General features: G+C 46.5%; 1 protein-coding gene across 1 annotated transcript in view; it reads left to right on the top strand.

Annotated features, from left to right (window-relative positions):
* The window catches only part of LOC147120229 (signal transducer and activator of transcription 4-like), a 178,686-nt gene that overhangs the window by 82,674 nt on the left and 71,290 nt on the right, over positions 1 to 24,722 (top strand). The window contains exons 7-13 of the mRNA XM_085985850.1: positions 2,587 to 2,672; positions 3,677 to 3,828; positions 3,925 to 4,083; positions 15,919 to 16,011; positions 24,000 to 24,059; positions 24,166 to 24,186; positions 24,273 to 24,366. Of these exons, the coding sequence (XP_085841976.1) occupies positions 2,587 to 2,672; positions 3,677 to 3,828; positions 3,925 to 4,083; positions 15,919 to 16,011; positions 24,000 to 24,059; positions 24,166 to 24,186; positions 24,273 to 24,366 (665 nt within the window). The remainder of the gene's footprint in view (positions 1 to 2,586; positions 2,673 to 3,676; positions 3,829 to 3,924; positions 4,084 to 15,918; positions 16,012 to 23,999; positions 24,060 to 24,165; positions 24,187 to 24,272; positions 24,367 to 24,722) is intronic.

Here is a 24,722-nt window from a genome sequence, read left to right on the forward strand (position 1 = left end):
TTTCCCTCCATGTAAACTCCCCAACCCATATTCACAGCCACCCACTTGACCTTGCCATCTCATGTGGCCTCACTACTCTCCTCGTGTCATTCACAGATAAGGCCATCTCTGACCACTTCCTTTTATCGCTCTCCACCCACATTCCCCTTCCTGCCTGCCCCCAACCCTATTTCTTTCTATGTCTGCCCCTGGAAAAAAACTCTCCCAACTCACTTCCAACTGCACTTACAAAATCCCAACTGTCTAGCCTTTGGCCCTCCATTCACCACAATATTTCTGCAGATACCGATCTACTCAACCATACCCTCACCACCACCTTTGATGCCCTAGTCCCTATTAAAACCATTACTCTCTCTTGCCCTGGCTGCTCCCCCTGGTACAGCCCTCATCGGCGCTCCCTTAAGTCCAGAGACACAGACTTGGACAACTGGTTTCGCCATTCACCGCCAGATCTGGCTGGACCACATAAAACACTTATCAGGTCCTGCTCTCTTCTGCCAAAATTGCTCATTATTCCAGGATCATTCTGGAATGCAAAGATAATCCCCAGCTTCTTTTCTCTACTGCAAATCAACTTCTTAAACCCCTCTCCCCTGTCTCCTGCACCCTCACCTCCAACAAGTGCAAGGAGCTCATGGACTTCTTTGTCACTAAGATTGAGACCATCCGATCAGCTGCCTCTGCCACTTCCCTTTCTTCCCCTCGCCCACCGGGCCAAACTTCCTCTAAGCTTCCCTCCCTGCCCTAGCCCTGAACTCGCATCTTTCTCCAGTTATCTCCGATCTCCCCTCATGCCCTCTCCGAGCTCATCTTGTCCATGAGACCCACTTCCTGCTCCCTTGACCCTATTCCCACTAAACTGCTGACCACCCAACTTCCTTTTTCTGGCTCCCATGTTAGCTGATATTATTAATGGTTCTCTCTCCTCAGGTAATGTCCCCCTCTCATTCAAATCTGCCATCATCACCCCTCTCAAAAAAACAACCCTTGATTGCCCCCTCCCCCCGGGCCTTGCAAACTACCACTCAATCTCCAACCTCCCTTTCCTCCCCAAAGTCCTTGAATGTGTTGTTGCCTCCCAAATCCATGCCCATCCATCCCGGAACTCCATATTTGAATCCTTCCAATCAGGCTTCCACCCCCTGCCACAGTACCGAAACGGCTCTTATCAAAGTCACAAATGATATCTTATGTGGCTGTGACAAAGGTAAATTATCCCTCCTCGTCCATTTCGACCTGTCTGCAGCCTTTGACACGGTTGACCACTCCATCCTTCTCCAATGCCTCTCCACCGTCGTCCAGCTGGGTGGGACTGCACTCGCCTGGTTCCATTCTTATCTATCTAATTGTAGCCAGAGAATCATCTACAACAGCTTCTCTTCCCGCTCCTTACCTCTGGTGTCCCCCAAGGATCTATCCTTGGCGCCCTCCTATTCCTCATCTACATGCTGCCCCTCGGCGACATCATCCGAAAACACAATGTCAATTTCCACATGTACGCTGACAACACCCAGCTCTACCTCACCACCACTTCTCTTGACCCCTCCACGGTCTCTAAGACTGCTTGTCTGCCATCCAGTACTGGATGAGCAGATATTTCCCCCAACTAAATATTGGGAAGACCGAAGCCATTGTCTTTGTTCCCCGCCACAAACTCTGTTCCCTAGCCACCGACTCCATCCCTCTCCCTAGTAGCTGTCTGCGGCTGAACCAAACTGTTCGCAACCTTGGTGTCATATTTGGCCCTGAAATTAGCTCCTGACCACATATCCACGCCATAACAAAGACCGCCTATTTCCACCTCCGTAACATCGCCCGACTCTGCCCCGCCTCAGCTCATCTGCTGCTGAAACCCTCATTCATGTCTTTGTTGCCTCTAGACTTGACTATTCCAATTCATATGGCCAGAATGTCATTTGATCAAACCTCCAGGTGTGCCACCAACCAGAGTTGGCAACCCTAGGTCATTGTGAGGCAGCTACAACAGTGCCAGCAAATATGTTTGGTGGTATCTTGCCAGGTATGGCCAGTCAGACTTTGCTGGCTGTTTTTGGCATGCCGCCTTTCATGCAGTACCACTCAAAGCATGATGCACTGGAATAAATTTCCACTTTCACTGCCTGGGCTGCAATCTGGCAGAGCAAATCGCCCACCCATTCTGATTTTCATTCAGACACCTCAGCTGAGCCTGGTCTGCCTGTCAACCCTCTTTTGATCTCCTCCTTTTCCTCCAAAAAGTGAACCTCTGAAAGCAGTAATGGTGGGGAAATAAGAAACTGCTGAACAATTGGCACAAAAGCTGATGCAATTACTGTGCCCTATCAATGCTGGATTGACTGATGGTTATTTACATTACGTCCCACAGACATGAACATAAGGAAATTGTATGGAGCATGTGCCATCCACGTGCACTGTTACAGGCAGGATCTACTTATGTGCACTGCAGTTCCGCCCTATAAAGTGCATTTTGGGTATCTGCCCATTTCCAGCCAATATGTCCCATTAACTGGAACACACTGGCTGTTGACGCAATTATTTCCCATTTATTTTTATCAGAAGTTAACTTTGTTTTCTAATTGATCTCAGAACACAGTGATAGGAACAGTATTCATGTGAAGGAGGAAGTTTTTCGGTTGCAAGGAATGCTCAATCAACTGGATCATAAACGAAAGGTAGAGTGCTATTATACAACATAAATACTGGTTCTATAAAAGCTATATCTTGACCTTAAAAGATGCTGGACTTGGGGTCCCTCCAAACCCCATGCAGTCATCACTCCCTGCACACATGAATAGCATATTCAAAATATTTAAATTAGCCTGCCCTACAGAATCTGGTAGCATCAAGGGCACTGAGAGCGTGGGCCATTTTAAGCTCCAATTGGGGAAACGGCCCTTCTGTCAGAAACACTTGGAGTATAGGAAGAGTATATTAATTCAATCTGGACTGATTCTAATTTCACTGTATTCTTTATATCAAGCTGGAGGTTTTGGCTTCTGGTCATCAATTGACCTATAAATAAACCTGACCAAGTAATTTAGCCTGTTTACATTGGTCTGATGGTGTGTTATTTTCTGCCTTTCAGAAAGGATGGGAGAATGTGGTGGGCATCCTACATATTCGCCAATGAGCAATACATCACCATTGAGGTTTAATTGTTAAACCTGGACATGCTGCCCCATACACAGTGCAAATAGAGATGCAAGTTTTAGCTCAAAGGATATTTCATCTGCTTAACTAGCTATGAACACACGAGCGAGTGCTGGGAATAAGCTTGAACTATAGCACTCTGGTGTAAATTTTACAAGGCTCAATTGATGGCATGGTGGCGGATGTGGGCTAGAAAATCAGGCCTCCAACTTTGCATATCTGAATTCTTGCACACCACATTTTGCCACAGATTATTTTTGGAGCTAAAAGGATGGTGTACTTAAGGTCCAATAACAATATAGGCAGTAAGTTCACTGGAGTTGGTATCCAAGGATGTGTTTGTTTCTTAACACTTTTACGGAAATATTCACACGTCATAGTTCCAAGGCTGAAATGTTTCTGTGAGTTTTTATTAAAGTAAAGCCGCATCATTCTGAGAAATGTGTTGGTCAGTGCACTGCATCTAAGGTTATTGTTATGAAATATAGGTTAGGAATCTACTCACTCTTGAATCTTTATGATCTAGGAGGTACTCCATAAAATCACAGAATTGTTAAACCAAATGGATTTTCTAATGAATAGACAACTGTTTGAAGAGCTAACAGAATGGAAACGGCGACAGCAAATTGCCTGCATTGGAGGTCCGCACAACACCTGCCTTGATCAACTGCAGAATTGGTAGAGTACAAAGTATCCGAATTATTTTCCGTTTTCAGAGCTATGCATGGTTAATGTGATGTACTTTACAAGTGATGTAATTTCTTTTTGAACTAGGTTTACGTTGTTCGCAGAGAGCTTATTTCAGGTCAGAAGACAGTTGAAAAAACTAGAAGAGCTGCTGCAGAAGGTGACCTATGAAGGAGATCCAATGCCTCTGCAAAGACCTCATTTGGAGGAAAGAGTGAATGTTTTGATTTACAGTTTCATCAAAAGGTACAAAGCTTGATTAAAACAAAAAGGCAACTTTTTAACTATTGTAGTCAAGAAATTCTGGTCCAGGAGACAACTGCCTACGTTGTTCCTACAGTTGCATGTGCAGGAGAGGGTAGGTCTCTTGGTTGGGCCTTTGCGTCTACAAATAGGGCAGGAAATTTGAGCTTCCAGAAGTGGTCTCCGGGCCTCTGGGATTGGGGCCTTCTGGAAGGCAGCATCCAGATGGCCCTGAGTGATTCTGTTCATCCTGGAGTGGGGAGCGGTAAAAGTAAATTACTTGCCTGGATGATCTTGGGCCTGCTCCTGGGTCCCACAGACCCTCAAGTTGTCAACATTTAGGAACAAGCCATAGCGTCAGCTTTTGATGGGTTCTCCTGCACTGGGTCACTCGTTGAGTAGAATCAGTGGATGATAAAGAAGGCGGCCAGGCCTCTCCTGCCTCATTAAAATAACAAGACTGAATCTGTACTATTCTGTACTATTCCCTCGGAACCAAGGATGACTTGCTTCCACACTAAAAATGAGTTCTCGGGTGACGGATGAGTCCAATGCGGGACCTACAGTCTCTATCACAGATGGGGCAGACAGTGGTTGAAGGGGCGGGTGGGTGGGGTGCTTGGGTTGACGTGCGCTCTGTGCGCTGCTTGCGCATGGCTTCCGCTTGCTCCCGGAGAAGAGACTCGAGGTGTTCGGCCACTTCCCGGATGCTTCTCCTCCACTTTGTGCGGTCTTGGGCCAGGGAATTCCCACGTGTCGGTGGGGATGTTGCACTTTTTCAAGGAGGCTTTAAGGGTGTCCTTGAAGCATTTCCTCTGCCCACCTGGGGCTCTCTTGCCGTGTTGGAGCTCCGAGTAGAGCGCTTGTTTTGGGAGTCTCCTATCGGGCATGCGGACGATGTGACCCGTCCATCGGAGCTGATCGAGCGTGGTCACAGCTTCGACGTTGGGGATGTTGGCCTGAGCGAGAACACTGACGTTGGTGCGCCTGGCAGGATCTTGCAGAGGCAGCGTTGGTGGTACCACTCCAGTGATTTGAGGTGCTGTACCTGGTCCATGTCTCTGAGGCATACAGGTGGGCGGGTATCACTACTGCTCTGTAGACCATGAGCGTGGTGCCGGGTTTGAGGTCCTGGTCTTCAAACACTCTCTTCCTCAGGTGACCGAAGGCTGCGCTGGCACACTGAAGGCAGTATTGGACTTCGTCATCAATGTCTGCCTTGTCTCAGGTTCCCGATATATGGAAAGTGGTCCACGTTGTCCAAGGCCTTGCCGTGAATTTTGATAATCAGGAGGCAGTACTGTGTGGCGATTCTGAAATGCCAATTCTGTACTACTGGTGCAGGCCTAGTAACGCTTCATAGGGAAGCCCCACCAATTCCTGGGGCAGCAAAGTGGAGGTGGACACCTGACTAAATTGGTCTCTGTCCATTTTTCCTGTTCTGGAGAATGCAGACAGAGAAAACTTCCCCTATATTTCTCACTCATCTTAAATATGCTACCCAGTAGATTAACCAAAGAGCAGCGCTGACAGCACTGTCTATAACTTTACACTTTCCCAAGAAGGTTAGTTAAGGATCCAAAGTTCTTAACCTGGGAGAGGAGAAAATGTGGAACTGCGGAAATAAAAAGCATGTTGTTCATGTAATATAAGTACAGGTTGAGCGTCTAAAATCCGGAATCCGGAATGTTCTGGAATCCGGACTCCGGGACGATTGGTGGCAGGGTCGTCTGGAATCCGTAAAATGTTCCAGAATCCGGACACCCTGTCAAACCGCAACCTGGGCCCAGGCATTTCTGGACTCGGAACGTATTTCTGATGTCCAGAAACGCCCTGTAATGATATGTAGTAACATGTCATTCTGGAATGGTACACTAGGTGTAGCTGTATGTTTTAGTAGTGGGCTACATCTATATGGGTTGTCTTGTTTAACACGAGGCACTGGTCGAGAGAGTCAACATGGCTACTGTATACAAGTCAACATGGCTGAATAAATGAGTAGCACAAGCTAGCTGTTCATAATAAAAACGTCTATTTATTTATGAACATAACATGGTACCAGGAGTGGTAATATCTGCTGAATATTGCGAAATGCGACATGGAGAATTTGAAGCCACCGGAGGGTTTGAAACTCATGGGGAATGTCGACTGCAATTGGCGGACTTTCAAACAACAATTCGAACTCTACATTACCGCCATCGGGTTTGGTACGAAGCCAGACGCAAGGAAAATAGCGTTGCTGCTCACGGTTGCAGGCCCGCAGGCGATAGAGCTATTTAATCCGTTTGTATTTGATCAAGAGGAGGACAGAGGAAAAAATGGACGACGTGCTAAAGAAGTTTGATACACATTGTTCTCCCAAAAAGAACGAGACCTATGAGAGGTGCGTGTTCCATTGATGGACACAGCAGCAAAATGAGACTTTTGATAGCTTTGTGACCGATCTGAAACTGAAAGCACAGACATGTAATTTCTCTGAACTGAAATCATCCATGATTCGTGACCAGATTGTGTTTGGTATTCATGATAAAAAGGTCAGGGAACGTCTGTTGAGAAAAACCGAACTGACATTGGAGGATGCTGTGAAAATATGCCATGCCAGTGAGCTAGCTCAGCAGCACGCAAAGACTTTCAGTGAAATTAATAATGGTGCGACTGTAGTGAGTGACAGTGCAGCTGTCGGTGCTGTGTCCTGCAAGGGGAAGAAACGTGGGCAGAACAGGAATGCAAAGCAATCGGAGGATGGAACTTTCAATTGTAAACGCTGTGGTTACCAGCACCAGTCAAGACAATGCCCACGTTTGGGGAAAATGTGCACAAACTGTAATGGAAAGAATCACTTTGCCAAACAATGCTTTTCAAAAGTAAAAACAAAGAAAGAGCATAAAGTTAATGCAGTAAAAGAGGACACTGATTTAAGTGAGACATTTTTTGTAGGAATGGTGTCATGTGACAATATAGAAAAGGATACAGAAAATGTGCAGCCCTCAGGAATGGACAATGCTGAACATAAAGTCAATGCAGTAAAAGAGGACAAATGGATGATGCCACTGCAGGTAAATGGAGCATTAGTTACATTGAAACTAGACACTGGGGCAAAAGCAAACTTAATCAGTATGAGTGACATTAAAAATATGAAAGAAAAGCCCAAAATACAGAAAAAGTCAGTACTACTGAAGAACTATAATGGACAGAAAATAGATAGCTTAGGTGTATGCACACTTAAAGTGACAGTCAAAGACAAAGTGCATCATCTCATGTTTTCTGTTGTGGCTGAAGGACTTGATTCACTACTGGGTGACAAAGCTTGTGAGGACTTAGAACTGGTCAAGAGAGTCTACCGTATAAACTGTGCCATAAGCAGACCAGATGACTCCGTGGATTCTGTAGTGAGTAATTACCAGGATGTGTTCAAAGGATTTGGAGTTCTACCATTCACTTACAAGATCCAGCTAAAGGAGGATGCTCAGCCAGTGGTACATGCTCCACAGAGAGTTCCAGCACCCCTGCGTGACCGGCTCAAGAAAGAACTGGACAGAATGACCACACAAGGAGTCATCAGGAAAGTCGAAGAGCCAACAGACTGGGTTAACTCCATGGTATGTGTAAAGAAAAAGAACAATGATCTAAGAGTATGCATGGATCCAAAGGACTTAAATGCAAACATAAAACGTGAACACTACCAGATTCCCAAGCAAGAAGAAATCACCAGTGAAATGTCAGGTGCCAGATACTTCACAAAGCTCGATGCCTCACAAGGATTTTGACAACTAAAACTGGATGAAGAGAGCACCAAATACTGTACCTTCAACACACCATTTGGCAGGTATTGTTTCCTCAGAATGCCTTTCGGGATAATATCTGCATCTGAAATCTTTCATAGAGCGATGGAACACATAATTGAAGGTCTGGAAGGAGTTCGGGTCTATGTTGATGACATCATCATCTGGGGCTCCACACTGAAAGAACACAATGAGAGACTGACTAAAGTGCCACAGAGCATACGCCGGAATGGACTGAAGCTCAACAAAGCCAAGTGTCAGTTTGGCGTCCAGGAAGTCACTTTCCTGGGAGATAATCTATCTGGTAAAGGAATAGAGCCAGATATGGAAAAAGTAAACGCCATACTCAACATGCCCTGACCCAGTGACAAAAAAGGAGTGCTACGCATCATGGGGATGATAAACTTCATTGGAAAGTTCATTCCTAACTTGTCAGCCAAGACAGCCTGTCTGCGAGACCTGCTACATAAAACAAATGAGTTCGCATGGACAGAAAGACATGAACAAGAGTGGATGAACCTCAAAACAGTGCTGACAACCACACCTGTACTCACCTTCTTTGACCCAACAAAGAGAATCAAAGTGTCAATGGATGCATCAAAAGATGGCCTAGGTGCGGTCTTGCTACAAGCAGAGGGTGAAGATTGGAAGCCTGTTGCCTATGCCTCCAGGTCTATGACTGATACTGAGTGTCGATACGCCCAGATTGAAAAGGAATGTCTAGGCTTGGTAGTTGGACTAGAAAAGTTTCATGGCTACATATATGGACTTCCCACCTTCACAGTTGAGACAGACCACTGCCCACTGGTTGCCATCGTAAAAAAAAAACCTGAATGAGATGTCTCCAAGGATTCAACGACTCATGATGAAGCTGCAAAGATATGACTTTGAATTGATCTACACACCAGGCAAACACAGTGTTAGCAGATGCACTATCCCGAGCACCCACAATGAGTCATGTGAGCTCTACTGAGGAAGACGTGGATGTTCATGTGAGTATGGTCACTGCTGCGCTGCCCGTGTCGGACACAAAATCAAAGCAAATAGCAGAAGAAACAGTAAAAGATACAGGCCTAGAAATTCAGTATAGCCACTTTTGGTGCGGTAAAGTCGGGCGGCCGCTAAAGTTTGCGCCCGCAGGAAAGTTGAGGGCAGTTCGCCGAAATTCAGTAGCTTTGGCCAAGGAGTTTGCTCGAGCGCTAAAACTGGCGATGCAGGGCTATCCTTGGGCGCTAAGCCGGCGGTGCAGACTGATACCGCCGAGGCCGGGCGCAGCGCAGGTGCGGTCATGTTTTGATTGACAGCAGACACCCTGGCGCCGGCCAGCTCTTAAAGGGGGAAGGGTCGACTTGGTCTGCTGCCACGCCCTGGATACTGCAGCCCTCCAGCTAGGCCTAAACACTGCTGCTGGAGAGAAATAGCGCCAGGAAGGATGCAGAGGGCCCGTGAGTGAGCGCAGCGCTTCTCTGGCCATGATTTAAAGGTGCTGGTTAGGGCTTTGGAGAAGAGAAGCCATATCTTGTTCCCAGACAGTGGCAAGAAGCCTCCCAACAGGGTGTACAGGAGAGCCTGGAGGGATATTGCCCAGAGGGTCACAGCCACCTGCGATGTCCCCCGGACTGTTGTCCAATGCCGGAAAAAGTTCAACGACCTCACTCGGATTGTCAGGGTGAGTACCCTTTCCAGTGTCCTCCTCATCCTTGCATGTGCACCTCACATTATGGGCAAAGGGACCTCAAAGGCCTAATGGCCAGCCCTCATCCAGCAGCTATGGCACTGGCATGAACATCAATTGCACTTTCTGCACTTTACACACTGGCCAAGCTATTCGACCATGGGAGGCAGTGCACACAACAACAGGACACCACACTGGCCAAGCTATTCGACCATGGTAGGCAGTGCACACAACAACAGGGCACCACACTGTACTTAGAGGCCGTCCTTTCTCTTGCAGGCCAAGCTGGCTCAGAATCTGAAGAGCCGGACTGTCACCGGGGGAGGCCGTCCCCAGTTCCAGCAGCCCAGTGACCTGGAGGAGCGCGTGGGTCGACTCATGGGTGCCCGGGTGATTGGCCCCGTTGCAATTGGAGATGCCGACCCTGTGCTGGGACCCAATGGTAAGGACATGACCTTTTGGACCTCTCTCGTTCCCCTTGCGCTTCAGATCTACATCCTTTGCCACTGTCCGACCAATGCGCAGAATGCCACCACTCATGCCACCCTCGCTGACGCCCTGTCCTCACTCTAAAGCTACTCTTGTGCCTTCCTGCTTTCAGCTGGTGAGGAGGAGGTCCCTGAAGCTGCGAGTGTCAGTCCCTCGGAAGAGGAGGACGAGGAGGAATAGAGGAAGGCGGCCCATCGGGGGAACCCTCATCCGCGCCGGGGATGGCAATGGAGGGGACACGTCTTCCCTGGAGGAGAGCCAGGGGGAAGTGTTGCAGGGGGGTGTAGCTCCTGTGCCCAGTGGCGTCCAGCCACGCGGGAAGGGTCGGGCAGCACGGCTGCCTTCTCCCCAGAGGGGGGAAGTGTTGCAGGGGAGTGTAGCTCCTGTGCCCAGTGGCGTCCAGCCACGCGGGAAGGGTCGGGCAGCTCGGCTGCCTTCTCCCCAGAGGGGGGGAAGTGTTGCAGGGGAGTGTAGTTGCTGGGCCCAGTGGCATGCAGCCACGCGGGAAGGGTCGGGCAGCTCGGCTGCCTTCTCCCCAGAGGGAGAGTCCGGCCTCCAGTCCGGAGACGGTCCTCGCCCAGGAGGTGCGCCTCCTTGATCAAATGTCTGCGGACTCGGATCGTCGGCACACCGAGTTCATGGGGGTTGTGGCACGGTTGCCTGAGGCCATTGAGTCCCTGGCTCATAGTGTGTCCGATTTCGGGGCCTCACAGGCCAGGGGTTTCGAACAACTCGCGGCAGCACAGGCCAGGGGTCTCGAACAATTCAGGGCATCACAGGACGCGAGTCGGGCCGAATTCAGGGCATCACAGGACGCGAGTCGGGCCGAATTCAGGGCAGCACAGGACGCGAGTCGGGACGAATTCAGGGCAGCACAGGCAGCGAGTCGGGACGAATTCAGGGCAGCACAGGACGCGAGTCGGGACGAATTCAGGGCAGCACAGGCAGCGAGTGGACAGTTGATCAGTGGTGCCGTGCAGTCACTGGCTGGTCTGATGCGGGCACAGACCAGGGCAGTACGGGCACTCACTGCTTCCACACTCGCTGTGTCAGGCAGGCATCGCCAGGGCACCCGCCGCGCTGCAGCAGCACAGCGGTCTGGCCTTCACCAGATTGCTGCGTTTGCTGCAGTGCCAGCCCGGCTGAGTGCCAGTGTCTCAGGTGAGCAGCGAGCGCCTGGCATCAGCCAGCTTGCCCCCATTGCTGCAGCCGCCACTGCCACTCCCCCAGCGAAGCTTCGACGAGCTGCTGGAGGGACTGATGCTGCCCAGCCACAGCTGCAGCAGTCAGCAGCCGGCCCCTCGAGGGCCAGAGCTCGTCCAGGCCGACCCCCAAGGGCATCTGCTGTCACGCAATGTGCCCCTCGGGAGCCTTCCCCCAGCCTTGCAGCACCCACAGGGCCCAAGTTGAGGTGGAGCAGCAGGTCGGCCAGGGGCCGGAAAAGCCTGGACAAGGACTCGCCCTCTCGGCACACAAAGTAGAGTGTGTTGGCAAATGTTTTTTAATATGGGGGTGGTTATGTTGTCTATGGGGGGGGTTCTTTTGGTAAGGCCGAGGATGAAGGCCATTTGGATGGACAAGTTTTGTTATTCCTCCCCAGGTTGTGGGAGTGAGATATGTTTTTGACTGTTTTTTGGGGGTGTTGTCTGTTTTTGGGTTTCATGTGGGAAGGGCCCTGAGTTTGTTCAATAAAGCTTTTTCTTTATTCAGCTTGTCCATGTGTGATGTTTCAAGTGGTTGTTGCGTTAACCGGCTGAGGGCTTGCGGAGCGGCTGCATTCATGTGCCTTCATTGCCACAAGCCATTCCCTGACGGGGCCTAGAAGTGTCGTTCAATAAGCCGCCGACGGACGGCCCTTGGACCTTGTGGCTCCCTCCTGGGCTGGTACTCCTCCTCCTCCTCCTCCTCGTGGTCCTCCTGAGGTGGTGGTCCAACGTGAGGTGGCAGTGCCTGAGTCCTGCGGATAGCCAGGTTGTGCAGCATGCAGCAAACGACGACGAACTGGGAGACTCTATCCGGCGAATACTGCAGAGATCCGCCGGAGCGATCCAGGCAGCGGAACCGTTGCTTGAGGACGCCAATCGTTTGCTCTATGATGTTCCTTGTGGCTTGATGGCTTTCGTTGTATGCCTCCTCGGCAGGGGTCCTGGGCGCGCGGAGCGGGGCCATGAGCCATGTACACAAAGGATAGCCTTTGTCCCCGATAAGCCATCCTCTTGGGGGAGGCTGTGCCTGGAACATGTCAGCCACAGTAGTCTGGCGCAGGATAAATGCATCGTGGCTGCTGCCTGGAAAGCGGGCATTGACAGCTAGGATGCACTGCCTGTGGTCACACACCAGCTGTACATTGAGGGAATGGTAGCCCTTCCGGTTGCGGTAATCCTCAGCATTGTCGATAGGTGCCCGCAAAGCCACATGCGTGCAGTCAATGGTGCCCTGCACCATGGGGAAGTCGGCGATCCTCGCAAATCCGACTGCACGCTGCTCCTGCCTCTCTAGGGTCATGGGGAAGGAGATGAATTGGTGTCTCCTTGTGAAAAGGGCATTGGTGACCTGCCGGATGCAGCGATGCACGGCGAACTGGGAGATGTTAGCTATGTCCCCAGCAGCGGCTTGGAAGGAGCCGCTTGCATAAAAGTTCAGAGCCACCGTGACCTTCACTTCCACCGACAGAGACGTCCTGCACATCAGCTGTGGACGCAGATCTCTGTGAAGCAGCTGGCAGATCTCTGCAACCACCTCCCTTCTGAAGCGCAGCCTCTTAACACAATGCGCGGCAGTCATGGTGAGATAGGACACCTGCTGGCGGTATTCCCTGAGTGGGTAAGGCCTACGTTGCCGACGCCTGATGCTCCCTCTGCGTCTAGGCATGGCTGCCCCTCTCACACAGCGTCTGCGAGCCCTTCGCACATAATGCTGGAACTGAGGGTTGGAACCCCATGCAGCCCCCATAATATACTTGCAAACAATGAAATCACAATGAGGCAAATTTCCAAGCTCTGGCCAGAAGCCAAAAATACCTCTCCTATGTTGGGCCAAATCAGTAAGGTCTCTTCCTTGGTCTCTGTCCAGAAATCCGTTGCAGAAAAGTCATTGCAGCAAAATGGCTGGCCTTTATAGTTCAGTGTAAGTGCCCTTTAATTAGCGCTCCCCGAGGCCCGCAGGGCCTCTGCTGCGTTCCACTTCACAGTTCTTAACACCGCCATGCCCACATTGGGCGGGCGCGACTGAAGTTCCGGTTTGGGGCGCACAAAGGGCGTTGCACGACGAAATGACGTCATAAGTTGCGCGCGCAGCTGAGCGCGCGCAAACACTTTGCGCCGGCGCTAAATGTCTACTGAAGTTGGGCGTAGGCGCAGATCGTCCTGCGCCCGGGCGCTAAGTGCCTAGCGCTCGAGATCTACCCCTCCTAAGGCGCTAACGGCTGGCGAACGCAACTGAATTTCTAGGCCACAGTGTTACAAACAGTAATAGAGAACATTCATCATGGTTGGCCAAAAGGTTCCTGTCCAAAGTACTATCACATCAGGTCAGAGTTAAGTGTCGCAAGTGGACTATTACTAAGACAGAACAGAATAGTCATTCCACAGGCTCTACGTTGAGACATGCTCAAAAGGATTCATGAGGGACACCTCGGAATTGAAAAATGCAAAAGGAGAGCAAGAGACACTGTTTATTGGCCTGGCATAAATAAGGACATTGAGAACATGATAGGCAAATGTGAGACATGTCAGAAACACCAAAACAAACAAGCAAAGGAACCAATGATAGTAGCTGACTTACCAACAGCACCATGGCAAACGGTTGGTATGGACCTTTTTCATTTGAATGGTAAAGACTATCTATTCGTGATTGACTACTATTCTAACTATCCTGAGATGGCGCTGCTCTCAAGCACATCAGCAAGCAGTGTCATAATGCATGTTAAATCCATCTTCGCCAGACATGGGATTCCCAGGATTGCCGTTAGCGACAATGGTCCGTGCTTCAACTGTAAGGAGTGGCAACAGTTTGCAGCATATTATGACTTTCAGCACATCACATCCAGTCCTCTGTATGCTCAGTCGAATGGTAAGGCAGAGAAAGGTGTTCAAGTTCTCAAACAGCTACTGAAGAAAGCAACAGAAAGCAAGTCTGATCCTTATCTCGCCCTGCTGAGCTACCGAGCCTCCCCTTTAGACTGTGGTTCTTCACCTGCTGAACTCCTAATGGGTCGCAAGTTGCGCACCACGCTACCTGCTGTGCAAAAGAAAAGCAGAGTAAGGAACTGAGACAGAGACTTCAACTGTTAAAGCTGAAACAGAAATCACACTATGACAAGTCATCCAAAACTATGAAACCATTGACAAGGGATGATGTTGTCAGGATTGAGGATCCAAATGCATGGAACAGGAAAGCTACAGTTCTTGAGGAAGTAGGACCAAGGTCATACACTGTTAGAACGGAGGAAGGACAGATTCTCAGGAGGAACTGCCGTTCCCTCCTGAAAACACAAGAACTATCCAAGAGCAAATCGATGACAATGCCGCAACTGAATCTTGTCACTCACCACCAGAACAACCTAACACAAACACACATACAGGCTCTCATGCAAACACATCAGACTTACCTGTGCTGTGAAGTAAAAAAGCCTGATAGACTTAATCTTTGAGTAGAAAGAAAACTATAATAAAAGAATGAAAAGCTTAGAGTTCATAAAGTAAAGCTTTGAAGATGTGTTGACTGTTGTGAAGATGTGTTTTTTTTTAAATGTTTGTGTCGTTATGTAAAAAAAACAAGTTAATTCGAAGGTTTATAGAGCACTAACAAAAGTGTTACTGATATCATCTTTATCGTTTTTCTTGAAAGTTGATTGATATTGATTTTGTTTAACCTCAAAGGACGGGGGATGTAATGATATGCAGTAACATGTCATTCTAGAATGGTACACTAGGTGTAGCTGTATGTTTTAGTAGTGGGCTACATCTATATGGGCTGTCTTGTTTAACACGAGGCACTGATCGAGAGAGTCAACATGGCTACTGTATACAAGTCAACATGGCTGAATAAATGACTAGCACAAGCTAGCTGTTCATAATAAAAACGTACATAACACGCCCGAGCCCAGGTTGCAATATTTCCGGACTTTGGACATCAGAAACATGTTCTGAAGTCCGGAAAAACACAAAAACCGGCTCGGCCTCGGTCCCGAGGTTGCCGGATTCGGGACGCTCAACCTGTACATAATAATTCAGCTGAAAGTTGTTGAAAAAAAAATCACATGTACGATTCGTGAAACAGCCTCATCACTATGCTGAAACCTACAGTGACTTAACGACTTAAATTGCTAGATGTATATTTTAATTTTTTTAAATCTTATTTTCTGCTGTGGAATGGTTTAACAGTACCAGCAGCACTCGTACCTCACTGAAATGCCAATTCTTCATGTGTGAACCTAGACAGTGAGTGTCAGCAGCTTATTTAACACTGGAAGGCATCACAGTTGGGCCCGATCCTGTCTCTGCCCAATGCCCAGATACATACGCTCTCTAGGAGTAGTCCCTGGATAGTGGTCAGGAGCAGGAGCAGGGCTGATTTTTCCAATCACTAACCCAATGACACTAAGTTCACTCTTAACATCCTAGGTGCCGTCTCAACTGACGTGAACTAACTCAGCACTGACCATCGACCAAACCTGGTCTAAATGGTTCAGCACTATGCCTGGTGGTAAATCTTCCTACTAAGTCATGGAGAACTAAACTTGAGGTGCTAGTTTAATACAAATTTTACAAAATCTAATTTTTAATATTAATAGATTATCAAGCCCTACGTAGATCTTCAAGTCCTCGTAACAAGAGTGTAAATGGTCTGTGTAAAAAATGATAAACTCTGTTTTCCATCCAATATATTCAGTTCCTTTGTGGTGGAGAGACAGCCTTGTATGCCAACCCATCCACAGAGAGCAATGGTCCTAAAAACGGGGGTGCAGTTCACTGTCAAAATAAGGTGAGCATGCTTTTCTTTGGTTAATAAAAGAATGCTGGGATGAAATTTTTCTTTTAATAAACATATGAGGTCCGAATATTCTTGGGCTGTGATTCCGGCAGTGACACCGGGATAGAGCCTAACATTGCCTTCTCGCACTGTCCCTGTCAGAGTATGCAGAGTCAGTGGGAGGGTACCTCATATGCATCGCCTCATGGGTACCCACACCACTCTGCATGAAGATACGCGCCTGCCAGCCCCACAATGCCAGAAACTGCCTGCCTGCCATCCGTGGGGCAACTTGATACTAAATATTTTTGTTTAAATTACCATCATCTTTGGAGTCCAGGCCTGGAAACCACTCCTCCTGTCCCACAGAGGGGCCCACTTATACCCTTCTGTTGACTGACTTTCCTCAACTCACTGGACACACTGACCTATAACCTTATGCCAGTCCTACTGAGGTTGGGAAAGCAGGAACTCCGAGCATAGGGAATCCCAGCCCTGGCTCTGTCTCTGCCCACTTTGGAATATTGGCCCTATATTCTGGCCCATTCTGACAAACTCCCACTGGAGTTACAGCGAGTGTCTGCTGGAACAGCTGAATAAATTTGGCTCCATAAACTGTTTCTATTGTTCATGCACAAGAACAGGTTTTTGAAAAAAACTTAAATGAAATAATTAATTGATTGTTCTCCTGCAACATTACTAACACTTCAGTTGTGATGTAATAGTTCACCGTGTGTTAGTAAGTTTGAAAGGCTTATTTTGTTATACAATGAAAGCAAAAAGAAAAAAAGAGTCGGACAATAAGAGCACAGATGGACTCAGTGACCTGCCTGGACAGACAGAGAGTGAGCTGCCTATAGCACCGGGAGAAACTACCTCCGCTTCAGACTCAGTGACCTGCCTGGACAGACAGAGAGGGAGCTGCCTATAGCACCGGGAGAAACTACCTCCACTTCAGACTCAGTGACCTGCCTGGACAGACAGAGAGGGAGCTGCCTATAGCACCGGGAGAAACTACCTCCACTTCAGACTCGGTGACCTGCCTGGACAGACAGAGAGGGAGCTGCCTATAGCACCGGGAGAAACTACCTCCACTTCAGACTCAGTGACCTGCCTGGACAGACAGAGAGGGAGCTGCCTATAGCACCGGGAGAAACTACCTCCACTTCAGACCTGTGAAGAACACTGCAGGAGAATAAGTAAAAATTAATGACTAATAGTGTCCATAATATAATACACTTTAAGATGATAATTGAGAAGGACATAAGTATGATGAAAACCAAGTTAATAGATTGGAGAAAAGCTGATTTGAGGGGCTGAGAATAGAACTGGGGGGGGGATGGGCAACAATATTGGCAAACAATGATGTAGAACAGCAATGGGAAACATTTAAAATGATGCTCAACAGAGTCCAGGAAAAATATATTCTGCGAAAAGGAAAGAACAAACTAAACAATAATGTGACTCCATGGATGAATAAAACCATAAGGGAACAATTGAGGGTAAGGAGTGAGGCATACAATAAGTACACAGATAGCAGGGGAGTGCATGATAAGGGAGAATAGGAAAAGATTAGGAGAAAACTCAAAAAAAACAATTGGGGAGGCAAAGAGAAACTATAAAATTAAATAGTCAAGGAACATAAAACAAAATAATAAAATATTTTACAGGCACATCAATAAAAAAAAAAAGGAAGGTTGGGATGGGAATAGGGCCATTAAGGGATAGTCAGGATAATACCACAGGTAACAATAGAGAGATGGCAGAAATATTAAATAATTATTTCGCTTCAGTATTTACCAGGGAGATAGAACAGATGGACATGACATTGGATAATGAGATTAGTAATGAGATAAGTGCATTTAAAATAAAAAAGGGGTTATATTAAATAAACTAATCAAATTCAGAGGATAAAACCCCATGGATTGTGTTGTGACCCCTTGTGTTCTTATTACTATGTAATACAGACACTTGTAACTCATTTTAGTTTACAGCTTTTACTCAGTGCTTTCATGATGTTGCTGCCGCATGGTGCGGAGTGATACCAGATGTCCGACCTTGCACTGTGCACTGCCTGACACAGTATGCCACATAGCAGTATAAATGCACTAACCAAAGTAGTTCCATATTACAATGTAACAAGTAGTTCCATTTAACTATGTGATAATGTAACGATGTAACATCCCTCTTTCTCAAAACACTAAAACATGAAATTTAATTTAATTAAAAAAAATATTATATCTAAACTATTATTATCAAATACAAAGAATCGTGAGTTTTCTTTTCTTATTCGCGATATCGCTCAGGTGATTGGATGTTGTCCCTCCATCTTGTGGATTTGGTGGTGACCATTCCTCTCTGCGGTGTTTTGATATGTTCCGCTCTTCTTGTTGTTGTTGCTGTCGCACTTGGAGTTGGAATGTGCATGCTCGTGGTTGTTTGATTTGTGGCGCTTGTTTCTGGCATTGTACTGCTTGTGGTAGCTGATGTTGTCAGTGTTGCTGATGTTGTCTGCTGCCTAACCAGTTCAGGTGAAGGTCTGATGTGGAGTCTGTTCCATCTGTATTGGTTACCAGGTTCGGTCTCTACGAAGTAGGATCTTGGAGTATCAGCTTTTCCAATGACTTTGGCTGGATTCCAGGTTTTCAACACCGGGTCTTGCACATGCACTGATTGCCCATTCAGCAATTCTGGTAGCATCTTTGCATGTTTGTCGTAATATTTGCTCCCTACGACTTGTGCTTCTGCCAGCTTCTGTCTGAAATCCTCCTGGTCCTGGGGAGGATGTATTTTTGCTGGTAGTGTAGTCTTAAACTTCCTCTCATTCAGCAATTCCGCAGGTGATTTCATGTCTGCTTTCAGTGGTGTTGATCTGAGTGATAGGAGGGCAAGGTCTTGGTCTTCCCCCATCTCACTACTTTTGATGAGAGTTCTCTTGACAGTCTGGATCTGTCTTTCGATGAACCCGTGTCCCCTTGGGAAATGTGAGGATGAGGTTACTATTTTGAACCTATACTTTTCTGCCAGAGCTCTGAATTCACTCGATGTGAACTGGGTTCCATTGTCACAGATTACTTTTTCCGGGATTCCTTGTTCAGCAAACAAGTTCTTTGCAATTCTGGTGGTAGTTGTGGCTCTCAGATCTTTCATCCTTCTCACAAAAGGAAACTTGGAATAGTAATCTGCCACTATGAGATACCATTCTTGATTGCACATGAAGAGATCTGCCCCAACAGTGTGCCATGGTCTTGACGGTATTTCACTAGGTATCATCATCTCTTTCTGTTGTGTATTTCTGGCATATACCACATGCAGAAACCATCTGTTCGATATTTTTGTACATGCCTATCCAGTATACAGCTGATCTGGCTCTCAGCTTGCATTTCTCCCTTCCCATGTGGGCTTCACGTATTAGATGGAGAAGTTCTGTCTGCATCGTCTTTGGCACGATGATCCTCGATCCAGCAAGGAGAATACCATCTTCTACTGCAATATCGTCTCTAATCGTCCAGTCTTGACGAATTGTCGCCTGTACCTGCTGGATTCTCTCTGGCTACCCCTGTATCACTTGTTGTGTGAGTAGTTGCAATTCCTCATCTTTGCTAGTCTCATCTCTGATTTGACTGAGCTTTGTAGGGGTAACACTCACTAGGTGGTGGATTTTTACTGTTAGACCCTCCACCTCGTGTTTCTCATATGGTGACAATCGAGATAACGCATCTGCTAGCACCATTTCCTTTCCTGGCTTATATTTAAGCATGAAGTCATAGCTTTGGAGCCTTAGAAGTAGTCTTTGCAGTCTTGCAGGTGCTTTGCACAGATTCTTCTTAGATCTGTTCTAGTGGACAATGGTCACTCTCTATTGTAAACTGCCTTCCATACAGGTATGTATGGAATTTCTCGCATCCATACACTACTGCTAATAGTTCTCTTTCTATGTTGGCGTATCTCGTCTCGGCTGATGTCAAGGCCTTTGATGCGAAAGCTATTGGCTTTCCTTCCTGCACAAGAGCTGCCCCTAGTCCTCTGGTAGAAGCGTCTACTTGCAGAGTGACTGGTTTTCTTCTGTCATAATATGACAGACTTCTTTCTTTGCAAAACAATTCTTTAAGCTGTTTGAAATTCCTTTCGTGTGATTCAGACCACTGATATTCGGCGTCTTCTTTCATTAGCTCTCTGAGATTTGTTGTATGTTCCGACATGTTTGGGATGAAAGAACTCATGTATTAGATCAAGCCGAGGTAACTCCTCAGCTCTTTCTTATCTTTGGGTGGTTTCATTTGAGCAATCGCCGCAATCTTCTCAGGATTTGGCTTGACTCCCTCTGGTGTGTAAATCATACCAAAGAATTGGCATTCCTTGACTTTAACTATGCACTTTTCGGCATTTAACTTGATGCCAGCCTTCCTGGTATGCTCCATGACCTCATGTAGGTGCGTATCATGGTCTCTTTCATCTGCTCCATAGATCTGAATATCATTAGCTATTCCTATAGCTCCTCCACAGCCTCTATATGTCTCGTCTACTTTCTGTTGAAAGATATCTTGACTGACCTTTAACCCGAATGGTAGCCGCAGGAATTTGTAATGCCCAAATGGTGTGTTGAATGTTGTCAGTGTTGTTGATTCCTCATCCAGCTTCACGTTCCAATATCCATTTCTGGCATCTAGTTTTGAGAAAACCTTGGCTCCTGCCAGTGATGGCGTAATCTCCTCTAGCGTTGGGGTGGGATAGTGGTCCCTCTTTATCGCCTGGTTTAGATCTTTGGGGTCCAAACATATTCTGAAACTCCCGTTTGGCTTTTCTCGTACCACAATTGAGTTTACCCAGTCTGTGGGTTCAGTGACCTTTACGATCACTCCCTTTTCTTCCATCTCCTTTAGCTCTCTTTCAAGCTTTGTCTTCAGCTCGATGGGTACTTTTCGTGGAGCATGGATAATGGGCTTTACCTCTGGATTGATGGTGATGTGGTATTGGAAATCTCCAAAACATCCCACTGTATCATCAAAACATTCCGGATACATGTCTATCAAGTCTTTTTTACTCTTGATTTGTGGGCGATTTTCCAGCGGGGTGTTGCTGTCTATCCTCAGTTACGTTTTCGTCAGCTCGTGATTCACTGAGATCAATCTCAACTTCACAGCTGTTTAATCCCAGGATTGCTGGCCCCTCAGTGTCGGTGACATAGAACATGCAGTTGATGTTCTTTTATGTGTCCCTTTGACAAAGGTTATTCCGAGTTGTTTAATCTCACTCCCGCCATATGCTGTCAGCGTGACATTACTTGCCTTTAAACAACCGTTTTTCGGGTAGCCATCTTCTCTCAAGTTTTCGGGAAAGATCTGCTGGTACAGTCTCAATGGGAGAATGTTGCTCTGAGCCCCTGTGTCCAGCTTCAACTTTAAGTTGATGGTTGTGGGCTGACCTTTGATCCTCTTTTCAATTTGGATGATGGTGTGCAATTCTCTCCTCGGAGTATTTTCCACTCTGGACATCTCGTGAAGCTGTACCTTTATGGTTTTGATGTTTAGTGTATTGTCATGACCATAATCATCATCATCCTGCTCATCCATGGCATGGATATTGTGTTTCTTTCTCTGGTTCTGCTGTCTGCCTTTGTTTTTGATGTATGTTCCTTCTTTCTTCGTTCTACACCTCTTTTCCCAGTGGTTTAGTTTGCCACATGCATTGCAGCTTGTTCCATATGCTGGACATTTCCTCCTGTCTGTATAATCGTGCAGTCTTCCACAGTTTCTGCACATGTTTCTCCCATTGTCATGTGCATGTCTTTGTGTGTTGTACTTTTCTCTCACTGTATCCACTCTGTCCGTCTCAGAAGCCGTCCGCATGTCAGCCATTTGAGAAATCAGCATTCTCATTTGCTGCTTCATGGCTTCATGAGCTCTCGCAGTATCTATAGCCTCTGTTATTTTGAGCTTTCCTTTCCCTATCAGGGCTTTTTGTGCCTCTGCATGCGCTGACCCCCATATCAGCTGGTCCACAAGCCTTTCCTCCATTTCCTTAAATGCACACTTGCTGGCTTCATTTCTCAGCCTTGTTAAGAAATTGTCAACTGTTTCACCGAGTTCCTGTCTTAGACTCTGGAATTTGTATCTGTGTATACGGTGATTGGATTTAGGCTCTAGATGGTTGCTGAATTTCTTAAAGATTGTCGCAGGGTTTTCCTTTTCCTCTTCAGTCAAACTCCAGCTATTATACAAATCTAGACCTTTTTCTCCTGCCCACAACAGAATGTAACTAACCTTTTCCTCGTCGGCAGTACCCTTCAGGAAGCTTTTGAATGTAAGGTCACATTTCTGTTTGAACTTGCGGAATGCTTCTACTATATCGTCGGCTTCCCAGTTCATGAGGGGTTGCATTTGCGCAGTCAGTGCCGCGGCAGCCGCCATCTTAGTTGCACGTACAATTCACACTCAATCACGCAGACACTGGCACTCACGATCAGCTCATATATTCACTTTTCGTCTTATTCATAGTTCGTATGGCACAAGTTGTACTCACTTATACCACTGCCACCATGTTGTGTCCCCTTGTGTTCTTATTACTATGTAATACAGACACTTTTAACTCATTTTAGTTTACAGCTTTTACTCAGTGCTTTCATGATGTTGCTGCCGCATGGTGCGGAGTGATAGCAGATGTCCGACCTTGCACTGTGCACTGCCTGACACAGTGTGCCACATAGCAGTATAAATGCACTAACCAAAGTAGTTCCTTTAAACAATGTAACAAGTAGTTCCATTTAACGATGTGATAATATAACGATGTAACAGATTGCATCCACACATTTTAAAAGGATCTAGGGAAGAGCTAGCAGAGACATTACTACGCATATTTAATAATTCGTTAGAAAAAAGTGTAGTGCCAGAGGGCTGGCAGATAGCTCACGTAATATCTGGATTTTCAAAAGGCCTTCGATAAGGTACCCCATAATAGACTGATGAACAAGGTCAGAGAATGCAAAGTCAGGGGACAAGTAGCAGAATGGATTGCTGGCTGGCTTCAGGACAGAAAGCAAAGAGTAGGAGTAAAGGGTAGCTATTCACAGTGGCAGAAGGTGGGTAGTGATGTTACACAAGGATCAGTGCTGGAACCACTGCTGTTCACAATTTACATTAACGATTTAGACTTTGGAATCAAAAACACAATTTCTAAATTTCTGGATGACACCAAATTGGGGGGGGATAGTCAATACTGAGGAGGACTGCAACAAATTACAGGAGGACATTAATAAACTTGCAGAATGGGCATATAATTGGTAAATTAAGTTCAACAGATAAATGTGAGGTATTACATTTTGGTAGGAAGAATAGGGAGGTAACTTACCACTTGGTGGGTGCGAGTCTAGGTGGGGTAGAGGAACAAAGGGATCTCTGAGTACAAATACACAAATCACTAAAAGTTACAACACAGGTTAGCAATGCTAGAAAAAAAAAAACAAGCATTAGGGTTTATTTCTAGGGATATAGATATACAAGGATAATACCAGAAATGCAAGGGTATACATATCAGGAAAGGATGAACAGGCTGGGTCTCTTTTCTCTTGAAAAAAGAAGGCTGAGGGGTGACCTAATAGAGGTCTTTAAAATTATGAAAATTTTTGATAGAGTGGATACAGAGAGAGTGTTTCCACTTGTGGGGAAGAACAAAACTAGAGGCCATCAATATAAGATAGTCACCAAGAAATCCAGTAGGGAATTCAGAAGAAACTTCTTTACCCAAAGAGCGGTGAGAATGTGGAACTCACTACCACAGAGAGTGGTTGAAGCGAATAGTATAGATGCATTTAAGGGGAGGCTAGACAAGCGTATGAGGGAGAAGGGAATAGAGGGTTATGCTGATAGAGTTAGATGAGGAAAGGCGGGAGGAGGCTCGAGTGGAGCATAAACGCCGGCATGGACTGGTTGGGCCGAATGGCCTGTTTCTGTGCCGTATATCCTATGTAATTGCCATTTGCAAAAGTTTTCTTTGTTTTGTAGGTTTTTGGTAAAATTACCTGAACTGAACTATCAGCTAAAGGTGAAAGCTACAATTGACAAGTAAGTTATAATAACATTTTATTTTCAACCTAATAAATAGAATTTTAATTCTGTAGTATGTTTTTATTTGTCTTTCTCTTCTCATTTGCTTTCCTTTTATTTTCAGGGAAAGTTCAACAGCAAGAGGGTAGGGGAAAGAAAATGAAAAATTACTCCATTTAAAAAAATGTTTTAAATTGTTAAACATTGTAATGATGTACTCTCCATTCACAGATATCGCAAATTTAATATATTAGGCACTAACAGCAAAGTAATGAACATGGAAGAGTCAGTCAATGGGAGTCTCTCTGTGGAATTCAGACACTTGGTAAAAATTCTTTGTTTATCCATTTCGTAATGAACAGTTGATGCCAACATTGCAATGAATCTGCCTGATTGAAAATATTAACTCAATGTTCCCCTAATTGCCTAGTCAATAAAACTATCTGGTATAGCACCAAACCAAAAAGAAGGTCCCAGTTTCATTCTTGGTCTGTTCCGAGTTGGGGTAATTGGACAGCATGTCTGGGAAAGAAAGGGGAAAAATCACCAAGGGTTCCTACTCCTAATGGCTATCCAGAGACAGAGATGGAAATTATTGGATTGGAACAGGGTTGGTCTCAGCTGTGATGTCCTCCAAGGATAAAATAGCCTGCTGACACTCATTGGGTTAACTTGGCTTAT

This window comes from Somniosus microcephalus, chromosome 4 (assembly GCF_052327205.1).
Source record: "Somniosus microcephalus isolate GS21.2 chromosome 4, FLI_Smic_1.0, whole genome shotgun sequence".
Taxonomy (NCBI): Eukaryota; Metazoa; Chordata; class Chondrichthyes; order Squaliformes; family Somniosidae; genus Somniosus; species Somniosus microcephalus.